We start from the raw sequence: 13,993 nt of genomic DNA, 5'->3' as shown, positions 1-13,993 counted from the left end.
GCCTATAGACTAAATATTAATCCAAGCTAGACAAGGGCAACAAAACATCCACGGATGCAGATTTCTCTCATAACGGGGGGTGAGGTTCTAAGCCTCACCTCTGTTGATCCCCAATTTCTCACCTGATGGCCCCCCGGCGACTGTGCCTGTCTTAGGTTGTTCCTCCCTTGAGGAATCTTACCCGTCTCTGGCTAACCAGTCATCTTCCGGGGCCATACAGGGAAATGTAAAGTTGGTAAGTGAGAGAGAAGCAATATTCCTTGAAAAGGTTAGCTTTTTACTTCTTTACAGATTTATGCCCTGTGACTTCTATGCCCAGCATTTCACACTACATATTTTTAAAGATACATGTGGCTAAACAAATATATAAAAGGTTGACTGGGAAGACATTAAAGTTATCTATATATGGGGGAAGGAAATTGAAGGGCTCAAGGAAATTAGGGGAATTACCTCAATTGTATATAGTTGAAGTTTTAAAAAAAATGTCTTTTTTTAAAGACAGATGCACCCCTATGTTTATCGCAGCACTATTTACAATAGCCAAGAATTGGAAGCAACCTAAATGTCCATCAGAAGATGAATGGATAAAGATGATGTGGTACATATACACAAAGGAATATTATTCAGCCATAAGAAGAAAACAAATCCTACCATTTGCAGTAACATGGATGGAGCTAGAGGGTATTATGCTTAGAGAAATAAGCCAGGCAGAGGAAGACAAGAACCAAACGATTTCACTCATATGTGGAGTATAAGAGCAAAGAAAAACTGAAGGAACAAAACAGCAATAGAATCACAAAACCCACGAACAGACTAACAGAAACCAAAGGGAAAGGGACTGGGGAGGATGGGTGGTGAAACAGAAAGGGGGCCTTATAATAAGCATGTGCAGTGGGGGGGGTGCTAGGGGAGGGATGTACAACAGAGAAGACAAGTAGTGATTTTACAGCATCTTACTATGCTGATGGACAGTGACTGTGAAGGGGTGTGTGGGGAAGACTTGGTGAAGGGGGGAGCCTAGTGAACATAATGTTCTTCATGTAACTGTAGAATAGTGATACCAAAAAGAAAAAGTCTTTTTTTAAAGGTAGAGTTATAAAATGGCTCAAGCAAGCCTAAGAGATCTTATTGAAGTGAAATTCCTAGTAGATAAGGCTCTACTAGTTTCCCTGTGTTGTATGACAGTCATATTTCTCTGGAAGGAAAATTTTGATTCTCTTAAAATACCTCCCTTAACTTCCAGTTGAAATTGAATTATTTTAACAACACAAACTTCTTTCATTTCTTAAATGGAAATACTTAAGATAAAAATAACGTTGAAAGAAGCCCACAAAGAAAACTTACAATAAGGAGTAAATGATTGATATCAGATTTCCTTGTTGAGGATGTGTTTAATGAGAGGCTAAATGAATAGGATTTTAAATATTTTGAAAAGGTATTGGGGGTGGAAGAAATGGAAAAAGGAGAACAGAGGGGGTGCATAAGGTACCAAAGGCAGATTAGATACCCTCATTTTAAAATTAGTGCTTTTAACAAATTTCATTTTGAGGTTGAAACCAGGAAAAGAGATCACTGTGCATTTATGATAACTTAATTCTTCTGAGTTCAAGATATCCCCATACCCACACATAACTTTCACTTGATTTGCACTATGGTTAACAACTAAATAAATATTACTTTATTCTCTACATATTATTTCCCATGGATGATATCCTGGGTTTAACAGTAGAGCACTCATTGGTCATCATTCATTGATTACCACTTGAATGGCAATCGAAATACAAACTTGAGGGTCGGCCCGGGATCTATAATCTACAGAGCAACCAGGACAGAAATGATGACGGTTACGGCGAAGGCCTCGTGCATCCGAATGAAAGTATGCTGTGGATACCTGTAGTTGGGTGGCAGCAGAGGCTTAGGAGGACTTTGGTTATTTGAGGAGAACCGTGCCAGGGGCTTGAGGATACACTCACCCTAGGGCACCTCGAGTGCAAGTCAGTCACAGAACAAATGATACCCACACGTACAGTGACAATTAGTACTGGACCAACTGCCATTTTCATACCATGCCCACTACTTCCTGCCCAGCTGCTCCTGCTGAGTATGTACCACCAGTGATGAAAACACCAGCCCAAAGTAGCCAATATGCACACCACGCTTTCCTTTTTTCAGGGATATTGTATTTGTTTAAAAGAAAATGATCATTCTTGAAAGACTGCTCTGTGTGTGTGTTTAACCACTTTATTTCTTGTTGACGAGACCCCCAGATACCAGACATGTTATTATAAAGCTGCTTACGCACTTTTAATAAAAACGTGTCTTCCATCCCTGAGGCGGAAACGCAGACGACTCCGTGTGCTGCACTCCGGCAGTTCTACAAAAGGCCGTGCATCTTCATGACTGTCCATTTCAGTAAGGGTACAAGAGAAAGTAATGTTTGAAATCACTATCCATGCTTTAGTTATCTACCTTTAGGAAAAGATGAGCTTTCATTCTCTTCCAAGTAAAGACAATGCAAATTAATTCATAAAAACACATGAAAGAATACACTTATAGTACAGAGTGGACTTTACATAGGAAAATTCCTATTTACACAAACGGTCATAAAGTCACTTTTAGTATGGTGGAAGGTTTCTAAACAAATACAATGGGATGTTATGAATATATAGGACAGGGGAACAAAAATTATACCTGGAAAGAGTCAGGTCAGAGTGGTCTTGCTTCCTTTTCTTTACAGAATTAAAGCTTTCCTGGTTTGGTAAGTTAGTGAAGGTGTTTTCTTCTATTTTTCTTTTTTTCATGTCTTTATTGAGACGAGTTTGCATTTTAGTAAGGCTTGTACGAGAGAAAATAATGTTTGAAATCAATATCCATGCTTTAGAGTTATCTACCTTTAGTAAAAGTTTAGCTTTCATTCTCTTTCAAAGACAATGCAAATTAATTCATAAAAAAAGATGAAAGGATACGTTTACTTATAGTACAGTTTACATTACATAGGAAAGTTCCTATTTACACAGTCAAAAAGTCACCTTTAATATGGTGGACGGTCTTTAAACAAATACAGTGGGGTGTTATGAACATATAGGACAGGGGAACAGAAAGAATACCTGCCAAGAGTCGGGTCAGAGTTGTCCTGTTTCAGTTTCTTTCCACGAGTACAGCGTTCTTGTTTTACTCCAGTACCGCAGGTGTTTTCCTCTATTTTCCTTTTTCTGTTTTTGCGGCCCCTTTTCAGTGAACTTGCCTTTAATTAAAAAAATAATATATGAGGTATAAGAAAATAACTTTCTATAGCCCTTCTATTATTTTAAATTATGAAAATCTGACAGAATAAACAAAAAGAATACTCTTTCTCACCCAAAAAGTTGATAGTTTTATTATTTTCAAGAGATCTATGAATTTGATCTCCGATAATACTAGGCTAAAATCTAATGATGCATGAAAACTCTAAAGAATTCTTAAAACTCGAAGATGTTGATCTCACGGCACCATGTTTGGTGCTACAGAACTTAGCAGTTTTCCTTTAGACTTTGAACGAATCAAAGATACTATTCTTTTGAATGAACTGAATGTCACTAATGGAAGGAATATTAAGACTATCCTTTAGAGCACAATATAATTAAGAACAAAGGTGAATATACATAGAAATATAGAGAATACTAATAAGAAAGTTGAGGAGGTTATTAAAAAGGTACCCGAAACATGAAATAAGGCTCATGAAGTGTCAAATAGGAACAAAAGTCTTTTATAAACGGTCATATCTTCCGGAAACTGTTATTTTTCTCAGAAAAGCATTTGCTGTTAAGAAGAGAGTTCCAGAAACTTGTGGTTCCCAGGTGTGAACAAAGCAGTGTTATTAAAGATGAGGAGAAGAAAAAAAAAAAGATGTTTTTGGGGAAAACAGTAAAGAAATAGCATAAAATAGATCATCTTTGGAATTTAAGTGTATGAATGCCAGCTATGCTCTGTCAGTAATTAGCTATGGAACTTTGTAAAAAAATATCTGTGAGGCTCTGTTTGCTTATCTGTAGAAGAAGATAAGTCACTCAGTTGGTAAGGTCATTCTAGCTCTGAAAGTATATGGAAAAAAACAAACGAATCCCAATGTGGCCCTTATGCAGTCTAACAATTTGTAGGCAGCACATCGATGTAACAATGAGTACCCAGCCTCCTCCCAACATCCCCCAATTTAGAAATTGGGAAATAAGCATCTATTTTGAGAATTAAAGTTACAATGAATATAACAGATCAAAGAAGAGAAATATGCAAGGTCACTGGTAATATATGGTTTGTGTTTTGATTCTTTAGAACAGCGTTTATCCTCTTCTAGAAAATTATTTACTCCTTACTCAGACTGTTAAGAAATCTTGAAATAAAAATCTTAGAATGTGGAGTTAGATATTCAGTCTAGCCCTAATTAAATGTTGCCTATATTCTTGAACTGAACTTGGCGGAAAACATTACTTTAGAGTATTTCGTAACAATTTCCTTGAGGATTTCATGATTCTTTTACCAACATTTTTTAAAAACTGCTTTTAAGCAATTACAATTATTTGGTACTCTATTGGGATGTTAAATGCATAATTAAGGAGTTATTTTAATGGATTAAAATAAGGCAAACTATAAATCTAACACCTTTCCCATATCATATCAAAGAATCACTACCTCTTGCACTGATGGAAATAATTAAAATGTTTTACTAAGTCTCTTCTCCATTTAGTTTATTAATCTTTACTCAATAAAATCCGATTGAGTTTTCATATTATACTGAGCTTTTAGAACCCCCAAATCATAAAAAAAAGAGAAGAGAATGCTGAATATATAATGAGGAAAATGTCCATTTAATTAAGATTAAGTAAGACTGAATAGTTGTCTTACATAAAAAGAACATTTCATGAACAATGGGCTAACGCTTCTAGTTCCTATTTGAACTAAGATGTTACTTGAGATCATTTTCTAACAATACTCAGAGTAAGAAAATGTGAAATTTAAACCACAGAATCCAAAGACTTTTGTTACAAAATGGTAATAAAGTCTCTTTTTGTTTCTTTAATTATTGATACTTGTCAGACTACTTCATTAGATTGTGCACATACACTTTTAAAAACAAGCTTTTATTCAGTTACCTGATTACTTTATTAGACAGAGATATTTCCCTTGCACCCTTTCTACCTTGTTAGAATGCACAGAGGACCTTCAGTATGTCTTAAGCAGGACCTATCAGATTGTACATACCATCGCATATTTGTTTTTGTACATTTATGTATCAGAAGTTGTAAAGCGGTGGCTCACAGACCGTAAACAGCCCACAGCATGTGTTGTTACTATGTTTGGCTCATAATGCTTGTAAAAGTTCTGAATTTGTTGCCAACATTTAACATTTGTGAGGACATGCATAAAGATCCATAATCTTGAAATATTGGCAGATCCTAGAACACTGGACCTACATGTCTACATGACAACAATTGGCAGGAGTGATGACTGACACTTAAATGGGGGCATGACTTCCCTGTCTGCCATAGTCTCAACTCTTCTGTGTTATTTGTGTGGCTTTCATAGGCACTGGACTTTGAAACTTCTCGTGTGTGTGTGTCTCTGTGAGTGTGTATAAATACGTATACATACACACATAAGGCTTTTTGATTCTATGTATATATCTTGGCATTAATATGCACATACACACAGGATAAAAATACTTAACCACAATAATGTGTATAGAAATAGCCATTGGAGTACAAGGTATACAGCATAAAAATTTGTAAATAACCATGAATTAACTAGGAAGATATTTCTAAAATTTAACTTTAAAAATCCTTATAAATCAAAATAGAATGTTTATTTTTCATTGCTACAAGAAATATAACATCTAATTCACTACATTTAAAAAACTAAGAAGAGGGAAGAGGCTCAGAAAGCTGTATTTACATAGAAGGGCTGGAATGAGGTTATAGATCTTTACATCTCCTGGTCTATACCCTGAATGAGAGAGAGCCAGAATATTATTTAACCAAATTTATCGGAACAGAAATCTCCTATAGCCTACCAGATGATACCCCAGGACTTAAAACCCTAATTTGTTAGTAATTCATAAAGTATTAGAGAAACTTTCTATAGCTTCACTGTGACTAAACTAAAAGATAATTCATGTACAACCAATAAAGGTTATTATTAAACTATAGTTGACTATAGATGACAAAGATGATCACGTAATAAGAAAGCAACTTAGTAAATATGATGCCACGTGAGACCCTCTGCTATTCTGTAAAACAGTCTAAAATACCATACACATTAATATAAATGGGTCACAGAACTTTAAATTCATAAAAATATTTACACTCGTGAACTTATTTGATCTTTACAAACCCCGCCAGGCAGATGCTATCCCACTTTACAGATGATAACCCTGAAGCTAAGAAAGCACTCCAATGCTTATCGATCAAGAAGGTAAGAAAACCAGCACAGGAAACTGAAAAGGAGCAAAGGCAGAAAGAAAACCAAGTATGGTACTAGAAGCCAAGTGAACACAGGGTTGCAAGGAGGGTGTGCTCTGGAACTGATGGGTGGGTCAGGTGAGGCCTAAGCACTGATCCCCAGACTGACGAATGGCCACGATAGGAGCACTTTCAGAGAAGCTGTGAAGGTGAGAATCTGACTAGAAAGAGTCCCAGAGCGACTTGGAGAAGAGAAGTCCGAGAGAATCAGAACAAAGCTGTCCAGCAGGAGTTATTCTGTAAAGGAAAGGAGAGAAATGCGGGAAGTGGATGCAGGAGAAGTGAAGCTAAGGAGAAGAACCCAGGGGAGGACGAGATGCTGATGCAGGTGAAGAGAACAAGGGGGCGGGATCTGAGGCACAAGATGGGAACTGGCTTAGGGAGGGGCACTGAGCATGGCACCGAGAGAGGGGTTTTTGTATGAACGCAGTCTGATAATAAGCATATACATTTTAAGTCTCTTGCCAGTCACATTTAAATTAGAAGTGTGAAGGCTCATACCTATTGGTTAAAGCAATATGATAATATAGCAAAAAATGAGTTGGCCGAGTTATAAAGTAAGGAGTAAGAGGTGTAAGGGGCAGCATGAACTGAGGGCCAGACTCTTTACTAGATGTCCCCTCCGTCAGGCACTCTTCTCCCTGTTTACTCACCTGACCTCATCACTACTGGCAACTACCTTTCCATAAACTCAGTCCCAAACACCCACCTGCCCATTGCCTCTTTTCCTTTCCAGACCATTCCCTTTAGCACTTGAAACTACTGTGCTAAGGGAAGGCAGATACAAAAGGCAAACTATTTTATGATTCCGTTTATATATAATGACCAGCAGAGGGAAATCCGTGGAGATAGAAGGTAGAGTAGTGGTTGCCAAAGGCTGAGGGAGAAGGGGAGAGTGACAACTAATGGGTACAAGGAAACTTTTTTATGGTCATGAAAATGTTCTGGAGTTAAATAGTGGTGATCATATGTAACTGAATATATTAAAAACCACTGAATTGCACATCTAAAAAGTGAATTTTATGTGAATTCTATCTCAAAAAAATCCTCACAAAACTCTGTAACTCTATTTTGATCTGGCCATTAAAAGGTTCAGTTTCTGATCCCTCTTATGTGTGACAAGGGCCGTCATATGTACTGCCATAGACCTAAGATTACAGCTATACCACATGGATACTGCCAGTGTCCTGTATATCTGTATATCCTGGTATAGCTGTAATCTCAGGTCTATGGCAGTACGTATGACAGCCCTTGTCACAGCCATCACAAAGGAGGAGCAGTTCTTCATTATCGCCCTTTCAACAGACCTGGCAGTACTATAAAACATGAAAAATCATTTAAAATCAATACTATTATGAAGAACAGTTATTGGGATATTAAACACACCACAATTCCTAATTCATATTAGTAATCAACATTCGGCTTGCTAACAAATATACAGTAGCCATACACATCTATGTATCTCTCGTTACACAGATAGGGACCACATGACGGGGTGAGCAGTTTAGTTGGGGTAAATGCACATTTCAGGTACACTGCAAAGAACAAAGCTAGAGGCTGAATGCCTGTACACACTTTCAAAGCATGCACACATTAACATAGGAAATAATTAACGTGACATTAGAGCCCATAAAGCAATGAATGGCTTTAAATACAGGGTGTGTAATTTTTTAATACATTTCATTTTTTCCTTATCTTAGCATCCTCATGATCTCCTGAGAAAGAAATGAGTTAGAGTAATTTTCAAGATCAAAATTAGGAAACTTGTATTAGTATCAGAACTATGTGTAATAAAATGATATTCCTATATTTTGACTAAAATTGTCAACCCATTTGTGATTGATTAAAAAATCAAACATGTCCAACCCAGGAAACTTGGGAAAATCAACAAAAATCAAACAGATGACACAAATGCAGAAAATGGACCCTACAAAATGATTTCTAAGGGAAAAAAACATATATAAAAATTAAACAAAATAATTTAAGAAGTCATAGATTTTCCAGAAATAAAAATAAATTTTCTCTCTTGACAAATTTCTAATACCATTAAGAACTTTAAAATCTGTAAAGGCAATGCTTTTTCCCATGCATACATATCCTGTATAACAAGTTTCACAAAGGGAAAGGAGGGAAGTTGGACAGTCAAAACTTTCAAGATGCCTTTAAAAAAATGGTAAATACTAACATTATATATTTTCACACTTCGTTTATACTCCGTCACAGTAGAGAATATCCTGCAACCAGTATTTTCAAATAATGAAAAGACTTAAACTATAAGTTATTTATACGAATTGAAAGTTACGTATTCATAGATTCTTATAAGCAAAATAGCTTAACTATTCAAACTTAACTTCAATACACTAAGTCTTAATCCACAAAGTCTAAACAGTCTTATATAACACAGTATGTACACTAATGATAGCTTAAGAATCTTATCAAAATGGCAAATAGAAAACTATTCAATTTAGTAAATACCTACCAACTATATGAGATACATGTGTCATACTGAAATTGGCATGTGTACTAAGAGCAAAAGCTGCAGTTTAATGTTCCAACAGTTTTATTTTATGACACTTCCTAATACCATACCACTAAATATGGTATTATTTCTCCAAAACTGAGTTACATCATTACACGTTCTATTGTAAAAATACTCACTGCAAAACATTTGGAAGGTTATATTTCAACCCCTCTAACAACAGATTTAATTCATGAATATTAAGTTAATTGTTTTCTAAATATACTAAAAATACCATGAAGTCTGTTTTACTTCGCACATTTTTCATTTAAAAATAAAATTATTTTCTGACACTTATTAGGAAAGGGTGACAGATAGCAAGCTCATATCACTTTTGAAAAATCACAGTAAACAGCTCACAATATGTTAGAGCAAATGTATTAATATTGGTTTTAATTCCTTTGCTGCTACAGTAAAAAATAGTAGACGTTGCCTACTGTTTAATATTAGCAACAATATGAAGAACACCCTGGACAGAAAATTATCTAGAGGCAAATTATGCCAGCTCCTTCCTGGTAAGGCTGGTGTCTGGCAAATGGGTACTTCTAAAGGCATTGAGCACTTAAACATTCTGCTAGGACTTACGAGGATTATTACGGGCACTGTTACATCTAACTAAAGGTTACAGTGCACTCATTCATCCTGACCATGAAACTCTGCCTTCTTTTTAAGGTAGTTTCACAGCAAATACTGGATTATTGAACATTAAAAAGAGAATTATGAGAGATGGTGTTAATGAGAAATGCGTATTAATAATCTGGAAAAGGTTATGAATTTCCAAAAACAGAAAAAATTCTGTAAATTGTAGGAAGTAAGTCTACTACAAATAAGCAGCTTTTGGTACCAGTTTTGTTTTTTTGTGTAAAGGTTATAACAAAACTGACCACATTGTGATGATTCTCTTGGTGGATGAGTAAAATAACCATTTAAATTTAATTGTGTTGTAGCAATTCAATATTTTTGGATCATTATAGCCTAGACTCCACCAAACACATTTGTCTAAAGTGGCTTTAAAACTGATTTTAATAGTTTTTACAAGAAAATATTTTTATCTGGTAAGAAATGCTACCAGATAAACTGGACACTGTCTTAAAACTCATGGTAAATTCTAGTCTACATGGGGAAAGACCAAAATCTGAGGACATTGTGAAAACTGCAGATTCACTATTCTGTGGACATTTTAGGAAGAACTGAAAAAATACAGAAGAAACCGAATTTATTTATATAGAATGAATAAGGCCTTCAGTAATATAAGCACAGAGATGAGAATGAAGGAAAGAGTGCTAAATTATTTAAGGCTCACTTCTTTTCTTTCGGGAATGACTATTGTTGAGTAATCTTACTTCCAGTCATTCATGCAGACAAATGTCAAATGTTTGAATGTTAAAGCTAATCTATAATTTAAAAGCAAATGGTAAAGCAATTCACAAAAGTCTACGTATAATAAATATTTCTCTATGTGATAAGAGACAAAAGGGACACAGACATGATTTAACACATATTTGGTGTCTGGTACAAAACAGGGGTCACTACATGATAGTGACTAACTGGGCTCAAACACAGAAGATGAAAAAAATTTTTGAAATATTAGAGAAAAGACTTAGAAGATCTACTTTTCATGTGAACTGCATCTGATGTCAAATACATGATATTGGTTAAAGTAAGAGCTCTCTGCTTATTTTCTTTATTATCTAAGAATTTCTTAGCATTAAAAAAATTAAAATTGATAAAAACATAAGGAACATTTTAGGGATGCAATGAATGTATACGACAGGTAATGCTAGCAACTGCCATGTTTACAGAAGCAAAAGAATATTTGGATTAACAACTTCAGAATATTTACATTAAAAACTATTATGATTAGATTAACAACATAATTAACTATTATGCTGACTGAACACAGAAGACAACTTCAGTAAATTATAAACAATATCTAAAGGAGGGAGAATCGCGATTAAAGATAAACACATTTGATAGAGTACTTCAAAAAGCTCACAACAAGGAGGAAAGTATCAAACCGTACAGCATTTAGGAACTAAGAAAACTCAGGTACAGCATACATTATTCTGACAGTAAGAAATGTAGAATTAAGAAAAATCTGGAGGTTGGGAAAAAAACAGGCCAGTGTAAATTAGTTGTAGTATTTCTTAAATAAAAACACTTACAGCTTTCATAATGGATTTTTCCCATGCTATGGATTTCTGTAACTGCTGAATGCACAGAGCCACCTGGGCAGCACTGCGAGCTTCTGATAATGCCCATCGCCACACCCTGAGACCGGGAACAATATCCTCTTCAATTCTGCATTGAAATACAGAAAAATTAAGTAGGTCATGTCCACACTTACGGTTACCGAATCTGAAACAATCAACACACTGAAAGCCAAGTGATGATGAAACATGTAACAGCCGATAAGTATAAGGTTTAAGCAACTAAATTTGATGTAGTGCACAGACTGTGGCTACGTGCCTCAAAGCTTAGTCACAATCAGGTAAATGTAAGATCACTTCGCAGGATTATCAACACACGTAACAAAAGAAAAAACATTTTTTACAAAGCACCATGCAAATAGCATGATCCATGTGGATCACAGACATACAAGAAGATACATAGATAACAGGCAATAGAAAATAGGCTCCAATTAGCAAAGAAGCACAATAATTTTTCAAGTTAATTTCAATAACCTACCCGTCATCATCACCACTAGTGGATGGTGCAGGAGCAGGGCCAGTAACTGTGCCCACATTATCCAGTTTGATCTGAACGGTGGTACTTAAGGGGCTCTTCAGATACCTCCTTTCAATGTTTCGCTCCAACTCAGACAGCCTGCTTACAGCTATATCTAGGGGGTTGTCGCTCTTCCGCTCTAGTGCACGCGCACTGCTTTCTTCTTCGTCAGTAAATTCTCCATCGTGCTCCTTGCACAAGTTAGAAAATGACTTATGTTCAAAATAGACCAAGTCCTCCCTTTCTGATGCCGGTTCTGGACACATCCAACCCTATATATCAAGAGAGTAATGTTAGCATGGTTTCCTCTTAAAATGCCTGACGGGTGAGTTACCTTTACTTAAAATACAGCAGCCGACGCCAACAGAGCTCAAGGATCATTACTACAAGTTTTTACCTTGTGTTTCCTAATGCTAGGTAAAAATAAGGAAGAAAATTATTAGAAAGTTGTAAGAGAAGTTTGAAGAAGAAAATTTAACAACTTTTGGTGTTATGAGAGGTAGAGTGGAGATCAGCCAAGTATTCCGAGGGACTTCACACCAACTGCTGGTTCTTTCACGGGCCCACTTTAAATGGGAATCTCTCGACAGCAGGGACTTTGTGCCTCCTGTCCATCTTCATTCCTTCCGCCACTCCTCCTGCGCAGGCCCTTGCACTGCCCATCCTGGCCTCAGGAGCTCTGCAGAAGCTGCTACATTTGCCCGCAGAGCTTTTCCCCTCTCCTCTGCCCCTAGTTACTGACTCTACTCATCCTGTGGCCCTCACGTGAGAATTTATTTCTTCAGGGAACCCTTCCCTGACCTCTTTTAGGAGGGAAGCCTCCCTCTTACAGACTCTCACAGAACCATGTGATATTCCATACCTGTGGCAGTCACAATCTGATACTGCTGTGATTATTTAATTAATATCTTTCTACTTCTAAATTCCCTGAGGGCACGGACCATGTCTACTTTTACTCATTTCATCTCCAGCAGTGGGAAGGCAAATATTAGACACTCAAAATATACGTTGATTGAATAAATGAATGTCTTATAATTCAGCTTGCTTACAATGATCCTTTAGCTCAAAACCCTTCAGAGTTCCTAATGTTCAGTAAAGTCCAGTTTTACCATGACATTCAAGTACCTCAATCTCCCTCTTTCGCTCATCTTCCCATTCAGGCATCCTACACTGCAATCAAATTCCATGACTTGTCACACACCCCAAACATGTCCTGAGCTTCCTGATCCTGGTGCTCTGCCCAGTTATTAACTCTTCCTAGTAGCACTCCTTGTTCTCTGTCAAAAGCTTCTCCATCTTCTCAAGTTCCATCTGGACTTCTACAGGCAATCTTCCTTGATCTTTCCCCTATGTTCACCACAATCAGTGTATTCCTGTCCTAAATTCATGAATGACTTTCTACATCTTCACAATCCGTTACTAGATTCTGCAGGGCTGTATACACGTACTGTTGCCCTATTGTACGGAATGCTTTCTGAGGGCAGAAACCACATTTTATTCAATTTTGTGGTGTCCACTCTGATGTACAATAGGTACTTTGTAAAAGCATATTAAGTAAAAAGTAGAATGAACATGATCCTTTTTATTAAATCACTTTAGAGAGAATTATTTTTCTTATATATCAGAATTCTTCCTCTTTACCTCAAGAGAATATTCATTATTAGAAAGTATGGATGAATTTATAAAAGGTACATACAAAACATTACTGCATCGTATATGCCATAACAAATGAACCTCAGTCCCGTATTTTGAAAGGGATCTGAAATTGCTAAATCAAGGGAATCCTATAAATGTAACACATCTTGACTTTTGCAAGCAAAAGACAAGAAAATGAGGACTGGATTAGATTTTGAGAAGGTGGATGGTTGAAAATTGTCTGCAAAGCCCTGTGACAGACACAGCTTGCCACCTCAGAAAAGGTCCTCACTGCCACTGTCAAAGGGCTCTCTCTTATTTGGCTTGTCATGTTAATATACTTGTGAACAGCTCGGTTCAACTATTAAATATGCAGGTGACTTAAACTAGGAAGGAAGTTTAATATTCTGTATGACAGGACTGTGATAAAAATAGTTTCATATGCTGAAAAATATACCCAAATGAAATTAATAAAAATAGAGCAATGATAAATGTAAATTTCAGCTTTGAAGTTTAAGCAACCAATCAAAGAAATATTGGATGTGATACAATACACTTAAAAGCACAATGAAAGATGCAGAAGGATTTTTTTCTAATAATGCATACTCAGTTTAGCAACGGT

At 36.2% G+C, this 13,993-nt stretch overlaps 1 protein-coding gene across 1 annotated transcript in view; it reads right to left on the bottom strand.

Annotated features, from left to right (window-relative positions):
• Positions 1-1,138: 1,138 nt before the first annotated feature.
• The window catches only part of LOC130681267 (bromodomain adjacent to zinc finger domain protein 2B-like), a 123,566-nt gene continuing 110,711 nt past the window's right edge, over positions 1,139-13,993 (bottom strand). Inside the window, exons 23-26 of the mRNA XM_057493904.1 lie at positions 11,698-12,008; positions 11,175-11,310; positions 3,108-3,244; positions 1,139-2,835 (exon numbers count right to left, since the gene is read on the bottom strand). Of these exons, the coding sequence (XP_057349887.1) occupies positions 2,616-2,835; positions 3,108-3,244; positions 11,175-11,310; positions 11,698-12,008 (804 nt within the window). The 3' untranslated portion in view covers positions 1,139-2,615. The remainder of the gene's footprint in view (positions 2,836-3,107; positions 3,245-11,174; positions 11,311-11,697; positions 12,009-13,993) is intronic.

Source organism: Manis pentadactyla, chromosome 16 (genome assembly GCF_030020395.1).
Source record: "Manis pentadactyla isolate mManPen7 chromosome 16, mManPen7.hap1, whole genome shotgun sequence".
In the NCBI taxonomy this organism is placed as follows: Eukaryota; Metazoa; Chordata; class Mammalia; order Pholidota; family Manidae; genus Manis; species Manis pentadactyla.
Note: the sequence above shows the minus strand (reverse complement) of the source record. Positions and strands in the feature narration are given on the sequence as shown.